Here is a 22,606-nt window from a genome sequence, read left to right on the forward strand (position 1 = left end):
GCTTCAAACCCAGAACCTAAATAGTGGGTGACCCTTGCTAATAATGGACTAGATCTTTTTGTGACCCATGAAAATTGCTGCTTTAATCATCTAGATCAGTGGTGGGTTTCAAAAATTGTTCGAAACTACTCTGTGGGCGTGGCCTCCTTTGTGGGAGTGGCTTTGCTGCCCATGTGATCAGATGGGAGTGGCTTGCCGCCCATGTGACCGGATATGAAGATATTGTCAGAACCACCTTAAATTACCTCCCACACAGCACTGGAATGCATAAGAATATGATGTAAACTTGTTTTTTTAAAAGGCATCTTTGGTTTGCGTTAAAACAACTCCAACACACACAATGTTCTGATTGCACCACAAACGCAGTAGTCATCCTGACCTTTCACAGAGGCCCTGAGTTTTATAAATAGGAGCATGATAGTGTAGAATAATCATATCCAAGGACCAGTGGTAGGTTTCAAAAAACTTTGGAGCCTCTTCTGTAGGTGTGGCCTGCTTTCCGGGTCCACTGGTGGAACCTCTTCTAACCGGTTTGGTAGATTTGACGAACCGGTTCTACCGAATAGGTGCGAACTGGTAGGAACCCACCTCTGATCTAGATCTAAAACTGATCTATTTTCTACTAGCCTTATATTATTCATGGAAAAGCCTTAGAAGGTTTGGTACAATGACATCCTGATATTTATTCCCCCCCCCGCTTCAACCTAATTATTCCCTTTCTATCATAAGTTTTTTGTTTTTGTTTTTTAAACAGAACAAAACAGCAACTGATCAACTGAACTGGATTATAGCATTTCAAACGGCTGAAGGAAGTCATTCTTGTATTTCAGCATTAGCCTGCTAGCAATAGGTGACCAGCAGTTCCAAGTTGGCAGGTTAGCAGGTGTCTAGAGAAAGATAATTACTTCTTACATATCCTATATCAAAATGCAAATGAGATGCTGCAGGAAAAAAATGACCTCCAGATTTTCTACGTCCGTCCCCAGCAATTCAGTAACACTTTCTGCAAGCTTGTATTATGTAGCTGATTCTGCTGATCTCAGAAAGAGAAGCAGGTCAGAACTTATTAATACTTGAACAGGAGACTGTCAGGAAGTCACAGGGGAGAGAAGATTAAAAGAAAAAACTCAGGACAAGACAATGCCAACCTCTTCTCATACTATATATATATATATAAAACCCTATATATATCCATGAAGTCCTGAGAAGTCAAGCTCAACTTAAGAGATTCTTACCTTTATGTTACATTCCTTTTAGCAATAGCAATAGCAGTTAGACTTATATACCGCTTCATAGGGCTTTCAGCCCTCTCTAAGCAGTTTACAGAGTCAGCCTATCGCCCCCACAGTCTGGGTCCTCATTTCACCCACCTCGGAAGGATGGAAGGCTGAGTCAACCCTGAGCCGGTGAGATTTGAACCGCCGAACTGCAGATAACAGTCAGCTGAAGTGGCCTGCAGTACTGCACTCTAACCACTGCGCCACCTCAGCTCTTTTAGAATTTTGGCCTGCCACACTTTCTCTTATTTCATTATGCTGTTTCTTTAGTATAGTTGATGGGAGGGGGGAAATAGACAGGAGTAGGATTGTGGAATGTATTGTTTTCATTCTTTACTAGAAGCTAATCCTTTGTCTCCGCACCAGTACACTTGACCGGAAGCAGCTGGGTGTGGATGCCAGCGTGAAGAAGAAGATTGGACCGTGTGATGGATTGTGGGTGTGGGGACAAGATCATGAACTTTTAACTGGGTGGAATTCTGATGTCATTTCCAGAATTGGGATTAACACAGATGTGCTAAGATGTCTGCTTTATTAAATTGGAACTTTAAGGATCGTTTTGCCTTGGACTTTGATTTAATTCTACATGATACTTGGAACGCTGACACTTTATCCCATATTCTTATTGGCTTATATATACACTAACGTGAACTAAATATTCCTTAATTTGTTACAATCATTAGAAGTGATTACTGCAATGCATCATATACTGATTGTCTTTGAAGAATTGACAAAACTTGTTTAGTCCAGTATAGAAACAAAGGTATTAATTGCAGCTGTGTTGTTGGGGATGCATCACACTCATTTCCTAAGAGCTGCACTCATTCCCAGTTTGCTTCTTGGAAAACCTTCAAATCATGTCAAAATATCCTGGACTCAAATGATTTTTTTTAAAACCCCCACTTCTTCCCATTTGGAATTATACAGTATCTGGAAGGAAGCTTTTCTTCATATCTGGAATATGGGAGAAAAGTCCTTCCTGTCGTTGCATTCAACCCAGATACTAACTTCAGTTCCTTCCTGCGGAGTATTATAGAACTTAGCTATTTACCTACAAGTTTCTGTTTGCGCGCTGATTTCTTTTACACTTTTACTATTTTATCTGCTGCTTTGAATGAGATTGTTTTTTTATTTTATTTTTTTATTTTATCAATTTCACATATACATTCACAATTATATGATCTCATAACTGTTATTAATAATATGTATTTATAACAATTTTTCCCTACAGTTGACAATATACTTGAAGATTGCTTTCTTACCATCCCATAGATCCATCTTATCTTACAACGGTCCTGCTTCTTCTTCCCTCCCTCCCTCTTTCCTTCCCTCGTTTCTTCTCTCCTACTCCCCTTCCTTCCCTCCTTCCTTCCTTTCTTTTCTCCTTCTCTCCTTCCTTTCCCCCTTCCTTTCCTCCTTCCTTCTCTCCTTTCTTCTCTCCTTCTCTCCTTCCTTCCCTCCTTTTTTCTCTCCTTCTTTCCTTCCTTCCCTCCTTCCTTGCTTCCCTCCCTCCTTCCTACCCCCCTTTCTTCTCTTTCTTCTCTCCTTCCTTCCTTCCTCCTCTCCTTTCCCTTCTCTGAATGAGATTGTTAAACAGCAAGGGTGATATGCAAAGAGTAAACAAATTCTTAAAATGTACCGTACATTGGACAAGTGATTTCCTTAGTTTTCAGAGTCCTATTCTCTGAAAACCGAGGTGGCGCAGTGGTTAGAGTGCAGTACTGCTGGCTACTTCTGCTGATCCCCGCCTGCCAGCAGTTTGGCAGATCAAATCTTATCAGGCTCAAGGTTGAATCAGCTTTCCATCCTTCCCAGGTCAGTAAAATGAGGACTCGGATTGTTGGGGGTAATGTGCTGACTCTGTAAAGCTGTTTAGAGAGGGCTGGAAAGCACTGTGAAGCAGTATATAAGTCTAAGTGCTAGCGCTAATACTATTCAACAAATGCTAGGGACTGAACATGTATGTTTTGCATGTAGCTCACCACATTGATTTATAAACCTTCTCTACCAGATAGGAATGAAAAAAAAAACGTATTTCGAATATACCTTTCAGAAAGTTACATTAGTAAAGTCAGATATTGGATATTAAAAGAGCCTTTTTAACAGGCATTTGATTTCAGTAAGAAAAAGGAGAATTACAAATTGGGTGATTTTTCCATGGAAGAATAATGAACAATTCCGTATTTTACGGAAAGAAAAGAGTGCAACTGTGGGGCTCTTGCAATCAGCACACACATTACATTTTCAAAGGACCCTTTGACTTCCAGGAGAGAAATATAAGCAATTGTTACATGCATTCTACACACCATTGCTAAGGAGTACATAAAAATATTGGTCAGCAAGAGGGGAGAAATGTTGAAAATGGGAAGGTGATTTCAGAAAACAAAAGCCTCCAACTGGGAAGATTAATTTCGTACAGTAGCATTGAAGAGATTGATTGGACAGTAGGTGTGTATGTGCGTTCAAGAGAAAGAATATGACTATAAGAAATCTCAGAATGATTACGAGCATGAATTAATGAATTATTCTGCAGGTTTGGAAAAGCAGACAAATGTATGCAAGTTATCAGTTACTCAATTCACCTTTGTTCGAAGATTATTTAATACCCTCTCTGTGCTGTAGTAAATAATATTCTAAGGGAGTAGTTGCTCCCTTGTGTGCCTCATTTAAACCTTTCTTCTTTAACCGCTGGAGAAAAGCAGAATTCTGTATGTTCTTTTAATACTTCTTTTTAAACTTAAGCAAACTTCTAAAGATAGGGCGGATGCTTCTAAAGATAGGCTCTTCCTGCTCTGCTTTTCCCCATTCCTCTAGAAATGAATTATATGATGACAATTCTCTCTTAGCCTTCTCATATTTATCTTAGTGTCCTTTAGACTAAAAATGCTGTTCTTGTACCAAGAGAAGGACTTAGAAGAATCAAAATATTGATTTTTTTAAAAGAATCAGCATTTTTTCTTTGCCAGAGAAGTGGCCAGGTTTCCTTGAGAGATATATCATATTAATACTGATCATTAAAGGGCTTGATCTGACCTCTGCTTCTAGTGAAGAGTCTATTTTGGCCACCAATAATTTGCTTACCTAACATGACTCAGACAAAATTATTGTTTGAACTAAAGCAATAGCAATAGCAATAGCAGTTAGACTTATATACCGCTTCATAGGGCTTTCAGCCCTCTCTAAGCGGTTTACAGAGTCAGCATATTGCCCCCAATAACAATCCGGGTCCTCATTTTACCCACCTTGGAAGGATGGAAGGCTGAGTCAACCCTGAGCCGGTGAGATTTGAACAGCCGAACTGCAGAACTGCAGTCAGCTGAAGTAGCCTGCAGTGCTGCATTTAACCACTGCGCCACCTCGGCTCTGCAGCTTACAACAAAACTGAAAATGAAGAGCAAGCGAGAACAACAACTTTTGAGAAAGTAGAGATGTCTCACCTATGAAACTGGTTTGTGATTTCATCACATACTCAGGATAAAAATCCCTATTGCCTACGGTGTCACAGATGGAAGGAGAGAATGGTTACTGCATCTCTTAACAGGAAACTTCTCCAACTATGTCCAGGGGCCAAAGGGGCATTGCAGAATTGGCCAGATCTCATGTTATTTATTTTTTTCTATGTGAAGAGATTAAATATTGCTTGACAGTCTTCTGCAGTGCTTGTCTTAGAGAGCCTCGGGGCAAAGAATCTCTCTTTCCTGCAAATCCGTGGATTTCACATTTCTATTTTCCCTTTCTTCCTGGAGATTAAATAACACAATCCAGTATGAGAATGAGTATCCATCACTCCTGAGCCCTTGGGAAGATCCGACTTAGCAAAAGGTTTCCCACAAAATGTTGCCAAGTGATGACTGCAAACTTTGATTAATATGAGGTCACATGACTGGTTTGATGGAATCCTGGATGTTTTCTTTGCAGCTTTTCATAACAACTGAGAACTCCCAGAGCATTAGCAACCTTGCTCTGTTAACCTTGCCTGTTGTGAGTTAGACTACTACAATTTAACAAACCCAATACTCCAAGGAAGCCTCTGATATGAAAGTTGGAATCTGTTTAGGAATCACATTCACACGGCCTAATTTTTAAAGTGGGAGTACAGAAGTTAGGAACCATTTGCTCTCTCCAGCTATAACTGGCATATTTGTTCATTCACCAATTTTATTTGCCACATTTTAATTCCATTTTTTTTCCAATTAAAAACACATTTCATAGATGACAAGCTTATAAAAAACAGATTTAAAAATACAATCTATATTTAAATCTATGAAGGCTTTTTTTTTAAAAAAAAAAAACACCACGTTGTGTATAATTTAAAACATCACTTGATCAGAAACGTGAGAACTAACCAACTAAATAAAACCAACGAAAGCCAAAAGAAAGCCATGTTTTTTATCTTATTTCTGGAAACAGAAATAGTTCAAACCAGACTGACTTCAAGCAGTAAGGAATTCCATGTTTTATGGGGGAAGCCACAAAATGACCTGCTTTTTATGGGGATGCTAGGTGAACTTCGTAAAGGGAGGTAAGCCTGTTCTACATACTGGGCAAGTTCAAGAGGAAATCACCTCTTTGTAAAGGACATTTTTGAGGGTTTAAAGATCCTATTCAACATCTTGTTAGTTCCTGGAAACAAATGGACCATTATATTTTGACTTATAATGATGTGAAAACTGAAGTCAGTGAACGTGCCATGGTATGTTTCAGAACAGTGAACAGTTTGAAAGTGGTCCAGTAACGTCATCCCAAGAAGGTATATCCAACTATGAAACCATTGCCATATAGATTAGGATGTTTAAGAGCCGAGGTGGCGCAGTGGTTAGGGTGCAGTACTGCAGGCCACTTCAGCTGACTGTTATCTGCAGTTCGGCGGTTCAAATCTCACCGGCTCAAGGTTGACTCAGCCTTCCATCCTTCCGAGGTGGGTGAAATGAGGACCCAGACTGTGGGGGCGATATGCTGGCTCTGTAAACCGCTTAGAGAGGGCTGAAAGCCTTATGAAGCGATATATAAGTCTAACTGCTAATGCGATTGCTATTATCTTGCAAATCGGAGTGAGCTTCTCCCTCCCTCACTTTATCTTCATGTCAACTAGGGTGGACATTTACTCAAAACTAATTTCTTGAGTTGGCTTGAGACCGTTTTGTGTAACCTCAACTGGTAGCAATAATACACAGGTGTCTAATTATTTCAGCCAATGTGCCGATTCCCTCCAAAGTGCTTCAAAAATTTCATTGTGAAGGCATGCGGTAAACACTTCGGGAGATTGGGTGAGAAGATGCTGCCTAGAGAATGGTCAAATGATAGCCTGCAGCTGGATAGTGAGTGGGGCAAGAGGTGCAGAATGGATCCTCCCTAGTTTCTTGGGATGTAAATAGTGGTGGGATTCAAATAATTTAACAACCGGTTCTCTGCCTCTTTAATGACCATCTGGGTAGGTGGGGCTCGGTGGTCGTGTGACTTGGTGGGCTTGGCCAACTCAAGGTCACTCAGATCGATGGGCACTTCGCCTTAGCTGTTGCAATGTCATAAGGGTTAACCGGAGAGGCAGTTTCTGTAAGCAGGGCAATAAAGATGAGGCTAGAAACAACACCAGAATGTTTCCTTCCTGCCTTCCTTACAGGATTAGCCCTCTAAAGTGGAAAAAAACAAAAGGAGATTTCTTCCAACAACCGGTTCTCTGAACTACTTAGAAAGTTACCAACCAGTTCTCCCGAATAGGTGCGAACCGGCTGAATCCCACCACTGGATGTAAAGTAGATGGTGAGAGACTTATACTTTCAGCCTTGAAGATTGTGTTAATGTAGCTTTACCATAAAGCAGAATTTGCTCATCTGGCTGTGTTTCCTATCTGATCTACCTGATAAGATGATATTCATCAAACGGACTCGATCAGGACTGGATGAGCATAAGCAATCTCTTTGGCAGAAAACCATCTTAACTTTGAGACAGGACACCAAAACAATATGTACTCCAACCTATAATATACTTTTTCCACATGACACTGTGCCAGCCCTTTGAGATAAACCAGGTCAGGGGGAAAAATGCCACCAAGGCTACAGCAACTCTCCTTCATTGTTATAGGTTATGATAACAGACTCTTGAAAGCCTGATGGAATTTCCATATTCCTCTCTTAGAGCGAAGAGAATAAAGGTGGGATTATCTTGGAGGTTTTTTTCCCCTCCTCTCACGCCCTCTAATTTCCCAGGGCTAGGTTGATGTTTACTCAAACACTCTTGCATTCCTCCTTCAAGGTTATCTCTGTATTTCTCCATACACTCTGTCTGTGGCTCTGGACAGGACTGAGTATGTAAATAGAATGACAGCCACATATTCTTGTCGGCTGACTTAAAATGCATGCAGACATGACAGGGTTTCTCTTGAACTATCCTGTCCACACTTGGAAAAAGTAAGACAGTTGAAAAGGCAGACTCCACAAGCTGCATATCCCATCGGAAAGACCAGATAACTGAGCATGTACTTCATAGTAGGAAAGTATTCATCAGCAAAAGTATTATATATTGTCATGCTGATTCGCTATAAAAGAGCCAAGGTGGCACAGTGGTTAGGGTGCAGTACTGCAGGCCACTTCAGCTGACTGCTATCTGCAGTTCAGCGGTTCTAATCTCACCGGCTCAAGGTTGACTCAGCCTTCCATCCTTCCGAGGTGGGTGAAATGAGGACCCAGACTGTGGGGGCGATACGCTGACTCTGTAAACCACTTAGAGAGGGCTGAAAGTCCTATGAAGCGGCATATAAGTCTAACTGCTATTGCTATTGCTATTGCTATAAGTACCAAAGTCATACAAGCTGATTTTTCAAAAAAAACAACCCAAACCTAGATTGGTATACTATGGCTGGTAGAGGCTGGAATTGGAAGTAGGGAGTTTTGCTCTGTCTTAGAAAAATCAGGAAAAGGGCCTCTTTCTTTCCAAAATTCCTTGGATTATGTCCAGCTCTTGGTGCCTCTAGAAATTTTCCTACTCCTTCTATTTACCATATTATTCTATTAGCATACATCATTCCAAAATGTATTTTGAAATGAGCTGGTTATCATGTTAGGGCTAAAAATGGATTTCTCATGTTTTAGGATAACTGGAATACTAGTGTTCAGAAATAAAGTGTATTAATTGAACAAGGTTATAAAAAGTCAAAGTTACCCTCAAAGTGAGACACAAGAGTTGAGATGGTGAAGAACTGAATGGGAAATCAATTAGGACATGCACAGCTGGGGAGCATATTCAGTTTTTTACATCCTATAATGGTGCACATATAAAAGAAATGAAGAGGATTCAGGGATGGAATGGAAGACAGCCTTGTCTATAGGCCTAGAAAAATAATGGACATGAAGAAGAGACTAAATAAAGGGGAGTGGAGAGAAGTATAAGCAGAGGTGGGTTCCTACCAGTTTGCACCTATTCGGTAGAACCGGTTCATCAAATCTACCAAACCGGTTAGAAGAGGTTCCACCACTGGACCCGGAAAGAAGGCCACACCTACAGAAGAGCTTCCAAAATTTTTTTGAAACCCACCACTGCTAAAGGGTTAGAGGTGCAAGGATCTTGTAATTTCACAGCTTTAAGACTTGCATGCTTCAATGCCAGAGTTCCTGAGCCAACATGACTGGAGGAGGAATTCTGGGAGTTGAAATCCACAAGTCTTAAAGCTGTCAGGTTTGAAGACCCCTAGTTTTTGTTTCTAAAGGGTTAGGGGTGCAAGGATCTTATAACTTGACAGCTTTAAGACTTGCATGCTTCAATGCCAGAGTTTCTGAATAGCTACTTGGACCGACCTAAGTACTAATTCATAATTTCATATCCGGTCACATGGGCGGCAAGCCACTCCCACATAGGAGGCCACACCCACAGAGTAGTTCGAACAATTTTTGAAGCCCACCACTGAGTATAAGCATGGTGGCAGCAAAAGGATTGAACGAAAGAATGGGAACAGAGCTGTGATGGCATTTTGTTTTTCAAAAACGTAGAAACCAATAAGTTGTTGCAATGAATAATAAACCAGTGGAACATGTTTCTCTAATGGATAGTTGCATTTTAACCATCACTTGGGACAGGGAGGGAAACTATAGGGATACAAATGACACACGAATAAAGTAAATATAGTTATCCTGATACTAAATTCGTGAACTGTAGCCAACCTTATCGTAGATGTGAATATAAGAAACTCCATGGAGTGCCAAATGCTCTTTAAATAAGATAACTACATCAAAGTATATTTAAAAAGCATTAAAGCCTGGGAAACATTTTCTCTTAGGAGAGATCCCAAAATCCAATTAGATATTCTTATTACCGCCTAATATAAATTTAAACATTTGGACAATTTTTGTGGGAAACAGGTGACTTCTGTCAAAAAAAGCATACAGTAATGCAAAATAGCGTGCGTGCGTGTGTGTAACTTTATATGATACATACAAAATTAAAACCCCTTCTGAAATATTTTAAAAAGTTGTACCATATCTGAAAAAAATTGCTGGTCATTATTGCAGAACATCACTCAGAATAAACTTCTTTCTCTTTTGCTCTTATCTTCTTTTTGATACTCTCTTGTCTTCTTCAGACACCACAAATTGCCAGAGACCACTCTTCTAGACCAGTGGTCTCCAACCTTGGCAACTTTAAGACTTGTGGACTTCAACTCCCAGAGTTCCTCAGACAGCTGGCTGAGGAACTCTGGGAGTTGAAGTCCACAAGTCTTAAAGTCTTAAAGTTGCCAAGGTTGGAGACCACTGGTCTAGACCACTAGAGATCTATGCTGTTTGCTTAGAGAGGGCTTTGTGAAGAATCAGTTTAATATAGTGACTAAGGCACCACAAGCTGGGAGATCATGAAGAGGTTCTAAATTTTTTTGAAACCCACCACTGTTGGTAGGAAATGTAGATGGCAGAACCATGATATTTCAGAAGTGTGCTTCAATGAAAGTCTAAAATGTGGTAGATGCTGACATTAATTTAATAAGCACACACCTCACCAAATTAGATTCTCCCCCAATGAATGCTGATAACCATATGCAGATAACTTTTCACATTTTCTTAAATTTTGTAGACTTCTGTCATAACTTTTGCATGAGAACACTGGCATTCCAATTTAAGTCAACTTTATTATGATTTACTAAAGTTTGAAACTGCCAAAGGTTTGTCAACAGAATATACAAAATATGACAAAATTAATAACAAAATTAATTACCATGTTTTTCCCCCCAGTTCTTTTCATCTAAAAGAAAAAGGGTTGAGACACGACAGAACCCTTGGGACAGTTAGAATTCTCACATCACCAAGAGTGGAATGCCTCTTTTCCATCAAAGTGTTTACTAATTATAATTCCATAATTAGTACAATTTAACCAAGAAATTAATTTGCCATACAGGTAGAAAACTTCTGTAGTTTTAATAGTAGGTAAAATCTGAGAGAATATATAGAAAGAAAAAATGAACAAAGCAGTTCCATAAATCTGTAAGACAGCTGGACTCTTCGGGGAGTGCCTTGTTTGAACATAAAATCCCTCAGTATCACTGAGAATGATGCACTGACTTAGAAAGTTATCTTTTCTTCCTTCTGACCTTATATATTCCTAGATTGTATGTTGGTATGTTAGGCAGATATAAATTATCTACATTTCCATGTTCTTGGTTTCCTTTGCTACTTAGTAAGTGATGCTACTTTGACTTTCACCATACTTTGGTCAGGTAAAGTCATGGTCATATTCTTTGTAATTTACAAATAAACATATTCTATATTGTAGAATTTGCTAAATTTAGTCTGAGAAACTGGGGACAGTCACAATAAGGAGGAGGCTAAATTAGAAAACACCTGCTTACACTATGACCATAAATCTGAACCAGTGGTGGGATTCAAATAATGTAACAACTGGTTTTCTGCCCTAATACCCAGCTGGGTAAGTGGGGCTCAGTGGTCATGTGACTGTGTGGGCATGGCCAACTCAAGGTCACTCAGGTCGATGGGCGCTTCACCTTAGCTGTTCCAATGTAATAAGGGTTAACCGGAGAGGCAGTTTCTGTAAGCAGATCAATAAAGATTAGGCTAGAAACAACACCAGAATGTTTCCTTCCTGCCTTCCTTACAGGATTAGCCCTGTAAAGTGGGAAAAAACAAAAGGAGATTTCTTCCAACAACCGGTTCTCCGAAACTGCTTAGAAAGTTACCAACCGGTTCTCCCGAATAGGTGTGAACTGGCTGAATCCCGCCACTGATCTGAACTAATTAAATAAATGTGTATGTTTGTGTGTATGTATGTATGCCCTATGGCTTTTCATTGGACATTGCTTATAGTACAAATATTTATTGTTTGTTTCCAAGGTCTCTGTGAAACAAGATTTATAGAGTTTCAGCCATTCAGAAGAGTTGGAATAGCCTTTTAAAATAGCAATAGCAATAGCAATAGCAGTAGACTTATATACCGCTTCATAGGCCTTTCAGGCCTCTCTAAGCGGTTTACAGAGAGTCAGCATATTGCCCCCAACAATCTGGGTCCTCATTTTACCCACCTCGGAAGGATGGAAGGCTGAGTCAACCCTGAGCCGGTGAGATTTGAACCGCTGACCTGCTGATCTAGCAGTAGCCTGCAGTGCTGCATTTAACCACTGCGCCACGTGAAAGAAGTGTCCCCTTTTAAGAAATAAAATTTATTCATTTATAACATTAATATTCTAGAAAAAGTGGAAGTAGATGTGTGGTTCACATGAGCTGAGGGACAGCGGGAGGTCAAAGATAGCATAATCGTAGTTTGGGAAGGAGAACATAATCGATTCATGAGGACTGCTCTATATTTAATTTGCTAAAATCCTACTACTAAATGAATGTTTCAATAAATATTAACAACAAAGTAACATGTATATTAGGCCTGACATTCTGGCCCTACAGAACTGAGTAACTGTCCCTGGGCCCATATATTATTGAGATGACTTAAGTTTCCGAAATAATGTCTTGGGCATGTAATTTAGAAAAAGGTGCAAACTGTGGGGAACTAGAAAATAGTAAAGTACTAATACATAAGTATATGTTCAAAGAATGAGATATAGATAAGTGTTGTGGCCCAGCAGGAGCCGTTGGAGCTGCCACCAGACTCCGACAGCGAGGGGCCCTATGAGTCGGCTCTGGAGGATGTGGAGGACCCTGGACTGAGTTCCGACTCCGAGCAGGGCGCAGAGAGGCTGGTTGGCCACCAGGAGGAGCCTGAGCCTTGGACCAGTGGGGAGGAGACAAGGGAGTGTGATCCGAATGTCAGCAGTGGGGAGGAGACAAGGGAGTTGTTCCTAGATGTCCGGCACCGGAGAGCTAATAGGTGTAAGGAGAACAATTACGCAGTTACAGGAGGTAATTGCACTCAGCTGGTGGTAATTAGGCTCCTCTCCAGACTATGAAAGGAATGCTTGTGCACATGCCCCTTTTGCAGAAGTCAATGCATTAACTAATGTTGGAGAACAGTATTGTGAGCTTGGCAGGCTGGATTGCTGCCAAGGCTTATCTGTGCCGGTTTGCTGCCAAGGATCTGTCTGTCTCTTAATAAATTCCGTAAAGTATATTTGGCTTGGAGTGCTTTGGTGTGGAACGAGGGGGGGGGGGTCAGAACAGATAAGAAACAGATTGGAAAATATAACGAGGAAAGGGGAATGTAAAATGGCAAATATGAAGTTAGAACTGGGTTTGCTTGGAATACCATCCCGAAAATACCAGACGGAAGAGAAGAAATAGGCAACCACAACATTAGAAGAGGAAAGGAAGAGAGAAAGAGGAGAGGAGACGAGAGGGAAAGAGAGGGAAAGAAGAAAGAGGAAAGCAGAGGAAGATTGGGAGGGATAGGAAGGAGGAGGAGAGAGGGTATGAAGGGGAAGAGGTAGAGAGGAGTAGGGGAGAGGAAGGGGAAGAAGGAAAGGGAAAGGAGTGAAGGAAAGAAGAAAGTAGAGAAGGGAGGGAGGGAGGGAGAAAAGGAAAGGAAAGTAGGGTGGCGGTGTATGGGATGGTAAGCAAAGCAATCCTGACCATATATTTTATTTTTTATATGGAAAAATGAATGTTTAAAAGTCTTAAAATGTGATAAGAATAATATACTTGTAAATGTGTGTATAAGACTAAAAATAAAAAAATAATAAAAAAGAAAAAAGGTGCAAACTGTAGCTTATGAATGCTGAACACAATTTCTCTCTTTTCATTTATGCACATTTACTTTGAATTTTATGAGCTGAATTCAGAATAATTGAGTGAACAGGACTCTCCTTTATGGTGCCTGGAATGAATTTCCTTTCCTTGGCGGCTTATTATTGTTACGAATAACAGTGTAAGGGGACAATTAAGAAAAACTGACACAAATACCAATATCCTGTTCAATATCCAAAGTCTGTTGAAGGGGTCCCCTCTATGTTTTGCATTATAATTCCCATACTTCCTGGGAATAGTCATCTTCTTTGAAATATATCAAGATTATCGGAATTCCCAACTAATTTAATGTTGGCATTGTGGTGGCTGGGATGCATTGCTTTCAACCAGTTTGGATTTTTTGGGGGGTGGGGTGGGGGGAGAGTGACTCCAAGTTAGGTGCCTGGACAAGTCCCTAGAGTTTTCTTGGCAAGATTTAGGAAGTGGTTTGCTCTTGCCTCCTTTCTAAGTGACTGGCCCAAGGTCACTGTTCTGACCCCTCCTCCATCCAGTAACGACTGCTGAGACAAGCTTAACTGGAATGTACTTTAATAGCAATAACCCAAAACCTCGGTGGCTGAAAGCCAAGCAGAACAAACAGATAAGGATCTTGGCAGCAATCCAGCCTGCCAAGCTCACAGTAATGTCCTCCGACATTCAATCCTGAGTTGACTTCTGCACAAGTAGTTTTTTATAGTCTGGAGAGGAGCCTAATGACCACCAGCTGAGTGCAATCACCTCCTGTAATTGTGTAATTGTTCCTGACGCATAGTAGCTCTTCGATGGCGTGCATCCAGGAACAACTCACTACTGGCCTCCGGCTCACTCTCCCTTGTCTCCTCCCCACTGGTCCAAGGCTCAGGTGCCTCTCTGCGCCCTGCTCAGAGTCGGAACCCTGTCCAGGGTCCTCCACATCCTCCAGAGATGACTCATAGGGCCCCTCGCTGTTGGAGTCTGGTGGCAGCTCCAATGGCTCCTGCTGGGCCACAACAGTCACCTAGATGATATTTTGCCTAAGGCAGGGATAGAAGTCATGGTCTCCCAGATTCTAGTCTGATGATTTAACCTCAAAACTGGCTGTCTTGGAAGTTATAGTATTAGAAAGCTATAGTGATCCACTCCATCAGTGGAGATTTAATCAATTACCTAAGTATGGTGCTACAGTAGGAATGCCTTGGCTGTGAAAAAAATGAAATTTCCTTCAAGAAGCTCTAGAGCCATTGATGTGGGAGTGTGATTGCAACTGTTCCCAGCAGCCCCCTTGTCCTCCTCAAATGTGTGAGCCGAGGTGGCACAGTGGTTAGAGTGCAGTACTGCAGCCACTTCAGCTAACTGCTATCTGCAGTTCGGCGGTTCAAATCTCACCGGCTTAACGTTGACTCAGCCTTCCATCCTTCCGAGGTGGGTGAAATGAGGACCCAGACTGTGGGGGCGATATGCTGACTCTGTAAACCGCTTAGAGAGGGCTGAAAGCCCTATGAAGCGGTATATAAGTCTAACTGCTATTGCTATGTCTCATCCAGCTCTGCTAAAGTGGCTAAACTCTCGCCGAACAAGCTTCCACAGATCATGATTCTTGCTGACCTATTCAGTGACTGAAACTTCATCCCTCCCCCCCCCGCCCCAATTGGCTGTCTAAATTATTAACACAGCTATAAAGATGGCACTAAATCATCAACAGAAGGGCAGCATAACAAAATTGCAACATAATCTCTCATTTCACTGCCAGATGTCTGTTCAATGCAGATTTTGCTAAACAGTGGAATAGTGGGAGGAGGGAGAGACTCCTTGATTGCCTGTGAAAAAACACACACTTGTGTCTGCATAAAAGAGTGGCTGTGTATAAATACACAATGCAGCTTACCTGGGTAAGGAGGCATACTGCCTTTCTATGCCTTCAAACTGGAGGTGGTGCGGAGTCTCATCTGGACCTTTTCCAGACACCTGTGGAGAGCAGTATAATTAGTGATGAAGATCAATTATTCAATCCTGTTACTGAAAATGTTTCTCAAAAATGATAATCAAAAACAAACGAGGCTCTAGCACGCCAAAATCAGCAGAGAAGAAATTCTGAGGCTCAAGAGAAATCCACATTTGATCTTATAACTATTTATAACATTTTCCTTTAAAAAAAAAATCCTTCTTATTATTCCTTTTCCAAGCCAAAAAAAGATGCTGTGAAGTTGTATGGAACATATTTTTTGAAAGGAATCAAGAAAAAAATATTGCATAAAACAAGGCCAGTTATTGATAACCATTCATGATTGGTCACGTTAAGATTTGGACCCAAATTAGCTTTATTGAAAGTGTGGGACTATAAAATGAACATGCAAATATCTGATTCTATGTTTTCAAGGGTATAAAACATAATAGCAATAGCAATAGCAACTAGACTTATATACCGCTTCATAGGGCTTTCAGCCCTCTCTAAGCGGTTTACAGAGTCAGCATATTGCCCCCAACAACAATCCGGGTCCTCATTTTACCCACCTCGGAAGGATGGAAGGCTGAGTCAACCCTGAGCTGGTGAGATTTGAACAGCTGAACTGCAGAACTGCAGTCAGCTGAAGTAGCCTGCAGTGCTGCATTTAACCACTGCGCCACCTCGGCTCTCTGTATGGCTGCAACAGAACATTGAACCTTTGTCTTCCAAAATACTAGAGGAACGTATAATTAACAAAATATGAATCTATTCTTCACTTATTTGGCAGAAGTATCATGAAGGAACAAATAAGAAAATAATTATGTTTGTTCACAATTGGGGAAGCATGTATTATTGTTTTGCAACAACCCATCTTCCTGTTCTAAACCGTCTGTCCTGCAAAATGCAAATTGAAGAATAAATAAGACAATTATACGTGAGGAAGAATAAGTCATTCAACAGAAGCACAGATCTCTGCTCATCCTATCATAGCCACTTAAAGTTATTGCAGTCCTATCCACACAAGGAAAGCCTACCATCAGATTAAGATACACAAAACACTAAAAGGTTTTCCCAATTTCATTTGTCCAATTAAAATATGTCTGCAAGAATAATTTACACCTCAACTATATTTTTGTTGTCATTTTCTGTTTCTTTGTTCCTTACTCCCTCCTTGAGCAAACACATTGAGCCCAGCAGATTTCTGGGAGTTGAAGCCCACACATCTTAAACTTGCCAAGGTTGAGGAACACTGATCTACAGTATGGGAAGCTAATAAAGCATTTATGAGATGCTTCTTAGTAGAAAATGTGTTTGATTCTTTGTGAGAATGGTTAATCCAGTTAAGGGAGTATGCTTTGATGTCCAAAATAACCTTGCACCTTAAAAGTAAATTTAACACAGAATTTAAATAAAAATAGAAACAATTTCTGGACTAAACTTAATACCTGGATTTGTACTCCATCCATAATTTTGGTAATTTTATGTATATAGTTCATATTTCAGTTTCATGGGGTACTTAAAGCAGAATAGATTCCGACTCAATGTATTGTAGCTTATAATTTTATGTGGTGATTTATATCTTACTGACCACATTTCTCACTATGTATCCTAGTTTAAAGCTTACTAATGATTGTAGTCATTCAAAGCCATACATGATTTTAAGTCAGTCGTAATTTATTAATGGCATAGTGGAAAACTAATTTTTGGATGTTAGCAATAGCAATAGCAGTTCAACTTATATACCGCTTCATAGGGCTTTCAGCCCTCTCTAAGCGGTTTACAGAGTCAGCATATCGCCCCCACAGTCTGGGTCCTCATGTCACCCACCTGGGAAGGATGGAAGGCTGAGTCAACCTTGAGCCGGTGAGATTAGAACCGCCGAACTGCAGTTAGCAGTCAGCTGAAGTGGCCTGCAGTACTGCACCCTAACCACTGCGCCACCTCGGCTCAGATGTTTTTAATGTCCCTTGCCTACCAATTTATGATTCATTTATTTTTGTATATGTTTATTCTTTTCTGTGTTTATATACTGTGTTTATAATAAATAAATAAATATATATAAATAAAACATGCTACATGGCATAATAGAAAACAATGGTTTGATTCGTGGACATCCGTGGGGAGAGCAGGCAAGGCACAAAATATGCACAATAACATCGCAATGCAAGCTCGGCCTTTTAAGTACTTACATGCCGTATCACAATGCAATTACTAAGAAACAACTTGTAGTAGCATAATACATATTTCATCACTTTGGCATCTTTCTGGTTAGGAATAATCAGTTAAGGGTCTGATAATCAGGGCTTATCAGTTTTATTTGTCTCTGTGTCAGTTGCAAGAGGAGATGGGAAATTTTGCTTCATCTTTAAACAAACACAGGTTAGATGTTTTGTCTCAACTCAAAACAAATCACAGCTATCCTTTTTATAGTTTAGGATGACTAAAATGCATTTCCAGATGTGGGACTCCTCAGTTGCTGATAGGAATTGTAAGTCAACAATATGCAAATTGTGTATAAAATTCTTTTCTGGATCAGAATTAAGATTAGCTTTGGATCTGGACATAACTAAAAATGGATTTAGAAGATTTCAAACTCTTTCTTGCATCAGAGTAGAAGAAAGCACCGAGGGAGGGCAGGAGCTTATTGCCTACACACACATACATACATAAACCATAGTTTGGTGTTAAGTTCAAATCAGACCAATGTTTGTGCTGAGAAATCCAAGGAATGAACCTGAAGTGGAAATGGATGCCCGGAGGATCCTTTGCCACAAGACGTTCCTTGGTAGCAGCATGGAAAATTCCTCCAGGTTCAGCTGAAGAAAGAGAAAGTATCTTTGGAAGGACTTCTTAAATAACCACACAATTTCCCCCTACAGATTTAATTTTTTAAAAACTAAATTAAAATGAACTATTTTGTGAGGACCATGGTGACTTAATGAAGCAGCCTTCTAGTCAAAGTTTCTTTCCTTTATTTATTTATTTAAGTGGGGGGGTGGGATTTGGATTACAGTGACGTGCGGTGAGGTTTATGGCGGGTGAGGCAGTCCCTCTCCCTCGACACCCCACTGTCTAAAGTGCTTTCTTTCTTTCGCCCGCCTCTGCTGGCGGGCTGCGGCGGGCACAGGCCAGCGAAAGAAAACAGCAGAGGCGGGCGAAAGAAAGTGACTTTTTGAATTTTTTGGCTTTTAACCCTTGCTTAACTCTGCTCGAGTGACCTAGATGAGGCACATGATTCTCCCGCCTCCTCCTGTAGAGGGCAGGTTTTTAGAGGCTTTTTTAAACAGTTAAGCACTAAGCAGAGTCATCCACTGTGACTCTGGCAGCAACTAGCTCAGCCTTTTTCCTTTTAAATTTTCTTTTCTTTTCATGATGACAGTGGCAAGGCTCTGCCTCCCCTGCCTGCACGTCCCTGGATTAGACAAATACCTGGATATGTGGATATTCTCTCTCCCCTGCAAAAAAAACCCTTTTCTTTAGTTAGTTTGACATTTGTCTTCTTTCTCCAACTCTTCATAGTTTTGCACTTTTTCTTTTAAAATAAGGAGCATAAGAACATTAAAAAAAAAAACCCCAAAATTTATTGCTGTTTACCAAAACCAACTCATGTAGTTCATATATGCTACATTATCTCTTTTTTTAAAAATTACTATTGCTGTTATTCTTTGGGTGGAAGGAGAAGGAGAAGGAGGAGAAGGAGGAGAAGGAGGAATCCCCTTGCCAATCGTGTTTGTGTTCTCTAAGATACCGTTGCCATAGAAACTCACTGTGGATACAGTTTGTAGAAATTTGGCTCACTACAGCTGTGAGATGCTGTGCTGGGGGTAAAGTGGCCAGAGAGCACCAAAGGCAGGGGAAAGCTCCCCATCGGTCCTTCGAGAATCCCCCCCCCCCAAGCCCTTCTTTCATTCACCATCTGTCTAGACACAAGTCAAGATGTGACCTCAGCAAATCAAGGGGAGGGGGAAGCCGGAGGGGGGGGGGAAGCTGACCTAATAAAACAGGAAGGGAAAAATGCATTTATGGAGGGAATGGGAAGCATATGCCGGCTTAGTTCTCATTACAGCTACTTGTGCTAATAGATATTTTCATGGGCGTTTTTGAAATCCAAACAGGGTTCTCTCAGAGGTCGAGATCAAGCACACAATGGAAATTAGCATAATGAGATTCTAAACTCATTTTGTTTAGTGATGGTTGCTCTCCTAGCTCTCCTTCATGGGATGGATTAGCTTAAGCTTTGGATGTGGGCTTTCAATACACGGAAAGGGGCTGCTTCTATGTAAAACTAAACGGAACCACAGACTGAATGCTCTACATCCAAACCATGCAAAAAAATAAAATAAAATACAAAGGTACATTGCAATTATCGAGACCACACATTTTATATCCTGTTAAGAAAAAATTTCTTTCTTCTTTCTTTCTTTCTTTCTTTCTTTCTTTCTTTCTTTCTTTCTCTTCTCTCCCTCTTTCTCTCTCTCTGTCTCTTTTTCTACCATTACTTCATCTAATTTCATTTACATTATTAAAGGTCCCATTTGAAGTTGTGAAAAGCCCCTGAAGGAGAAGGTAAGAATATATATATTCTATAATATATATATATATGTGTGTGTGTGTGTGTGTGTGTGTGTGTTGTATTTGTGCTGAAAAATAAATAAAGGGAGACTAGTATAGATCTATTTCAAGCTATTTAGCTCTCATCAGCTAGCCATACCCTTACTGGGATTCGATTCTGTCTGGATGGTCTCTTGTGACGAGCCGATAGACAGAGATAGGAAGGAGTAGACTTCCTCCCATATTTGGCCATACTAGGGGTTGTGACACTAAATACATACATACATACATACATACATACATACATACATACATACATACATACGTGTGTGTGTTGCATTTGTGCTGATAAATAAATAAAGGGAGACTGGTGTAGATCTATTTCAAGCTATTTAGCTCTCATCAGCTAGCCATACCCTGATTGAAATATATATCTCTATCTCTCTATCTCTATCTCTATCTCTATCTCTATCTCTATCTCTATCTCTATCTCTATCTCTATCTCTATCTGTCTGTCTGTCTGTCTGTCTGTCTGTCTGTCTGTCTATCTATCATCTATCTATCTCTCTATCTATCTTCGTAGATTTTCATGGGTACAGGTATACAGATCTTGGCGTATTCGGGTCTTTTCCCGTGTAAGATTGAGAGTATCTTGGCGATGTTTTGATGAGGTCCCACTCGTCATCTTCAGGGTGGTGCCTTCGGCTTTGTGCTTGCGCACAAGTGCTTGTGATTGCGCACAAGTGCTTGTGACCTCTTTGAAACGTCGCCAAGATACTCTCAATCTTACACGGGAAAAGACTCGAATATGCCAAGACATACATACATACATACATACATACATACATACATACATACATACATACATAATTCAATAAACTTCATGGAGTTTTACTATTTTTTCCCTTTCCCATAGGTCCATATACAGGACCAGTATTTGTTTTTAAAATATTTAGCAAAGCATTTTCAACCAAACATTTGAATTTTTAGGTTTCTAATCTATTTTAATAAATTATTTATCTAGTTGAATGATTTCATTATTCTGCATCCACCTAAAGGCAGGAAAAAAGTTAACTGAGACATAAATTTGCAAAACAGGCAAGAATAGTGATTACTTGATTCATGTTCAGTTAAAAAAAAAAACCATTTAAAAAAATCTTTACCCTAAAATTTAGGACGACGTATTTGGATTGAATTCCAAATAAAACCAGTGCAGTATTTCAGAAAAAAATATGAATCCCTACTGGAGCTTGCTCTATTAACTTTTTTGTTGTTGTTCAGGTTAAAAAGAAAAAATAGATTAATTAATAAAACAGTTCAGATATGAATTTAAACTACATAGAACTTGGTTTAATATCCTGGACCAATTGATTTGTAAACCAGACGGAAAAACACCTGCAGGTAGATGAAAACGTAATAAAAAGCAGGGGAAGGTCTCTGCTATTTTGTATAGCAGAATGACTGGCATTAATCTAAAGTTTGTAACCTCTAAGTATGAGAAAACAAGAGAGAAATCTGGCCAGATTTTTTTAAGACAAAATCCCTCATGAAATCTGTTGCTTAGAAAGGAGTTGATGTGTATCATCTTTCCAGACTAGCTACCAGTCCACTGTGCCCCAAATGTTATTAATCCTTATTTTCTTCCTTCTACTGGCATCCCCAGAGGACTGTATATTTGTCAAAAGCATCCTACTGGTGGCCGGAGTGGCCAGATAAAAGCCCCACCCCTTTTGAATGAATGTCACATGCAGGGTGGGGTTTTGATTAGCTTCCCTCCCTCTGGACTTAAAAAAAAAATCCTCCTGTGGATGCCCCTGTTCCCTTCCCGGACAGATTTTCTAGGAAGAAGCCAGAGTTGAGGTGAGAAACTCTGTCACCAAGAAGATATTTAATTGAATTTGTTTAGTTTATTCGATCTGCATCCCACCTTTCTTCTTGAGCAAATACTCGGAGCAGCAGCCCAAGTAAGCTGCTATCCAGAGATTTATTTATAAAATTTGAATATTTTCAAATAATATTGCAAATAGAGAGGCAGCTGTCATTGTCTTTGACTCTAGTCTCTATACCTTTCTAATGGTACAGAGCATATATACATAATACAGGGACGTGCAGTCACTAGAGGCAAGGGAGGCGGAGCCTCCCCAGTCTCCTGAGAGAAAGGAAAGAGTTTTAAATATTTTTTTTTAATGAATTAAAGCCAGGGTAGTTGCTACCAGATTCAAAGTCACAGTGGCTTGGTGTCTGCTCTCAGTGTTAACTAGGAGGAGGCCAGAGAACTCGGGGCCTCTTTTGCTTAAGGAATTGTTCGCCTTTTAAAAGTTAAGGCGGAGTTAAAAAGCAAAAGATTTAATATGCAAAAGAGGCACTGATTCTCCCGCCTCCTGATCTGGGAGCAGCGAATCATGTCTTGCACTTGAGCGACTGCGCTCTTGTGGCTGGCTGGGGAGGTACTCACCGCTCTTCTCCCAGCCAGCCAGCCACTCACCCCCACCCGACCTGCTCCCTGCTTGGCTGGCCGGCCGGCCGGCACAAAGACTCACCGCTCTTCTCCTCCCAGCCAGCCAGCCAGCCACCCCCACCCGACCTGCTCCCTGCCTGGCCGGCCAGCCGGCACATAGACTCACCGCTCTTCTCCTCCCAGCCAGCCAGCCACCTGACCTGCTCCCAAGAATGTCAGCGGGGACGGAGGA

At 40.6% G+C, this 22,606-nt stretch overlaps 1 protein-coding gene across 1 annotated transcript in view; it reads right to left on the bottom strand.

Moving 5' to 3' along the window:
• Window positions 1-22,606, bottom strand: part of PARD3B (par-3 family cell polarity regulator beta) — a 609,556-nt gene that overhangs the window by 38,363 nt on the left and 548,587 nt on the right. The window contains exon 22 of the mRNA XM_032230967.1: window positions 15,306-15,385. Within this exon, the coding sequence (XP_032086858.1) occupies window positions 15,306-15,385 (80 nt within the window). The remainder of the gene's footprint in view (window positions 1-15,305; window positions 15,386-22,606) is intronic.

The sequence above is a fragment of the Thamnophis elegans genome, chromosome 1 (genome assembly GCF_009769535.1).
Source record: "Thamnophis elegans isolate rThaEle1 chromosome 1, rThaEle1.pri, whole genome shotgun sequence".
NCBI classification, from domain to species: Eukaryota; Metazoa; Chordata; class Lepidosauria; order Squamata; family Colubridae; genus Thamnophis; species Thamnophis elegans.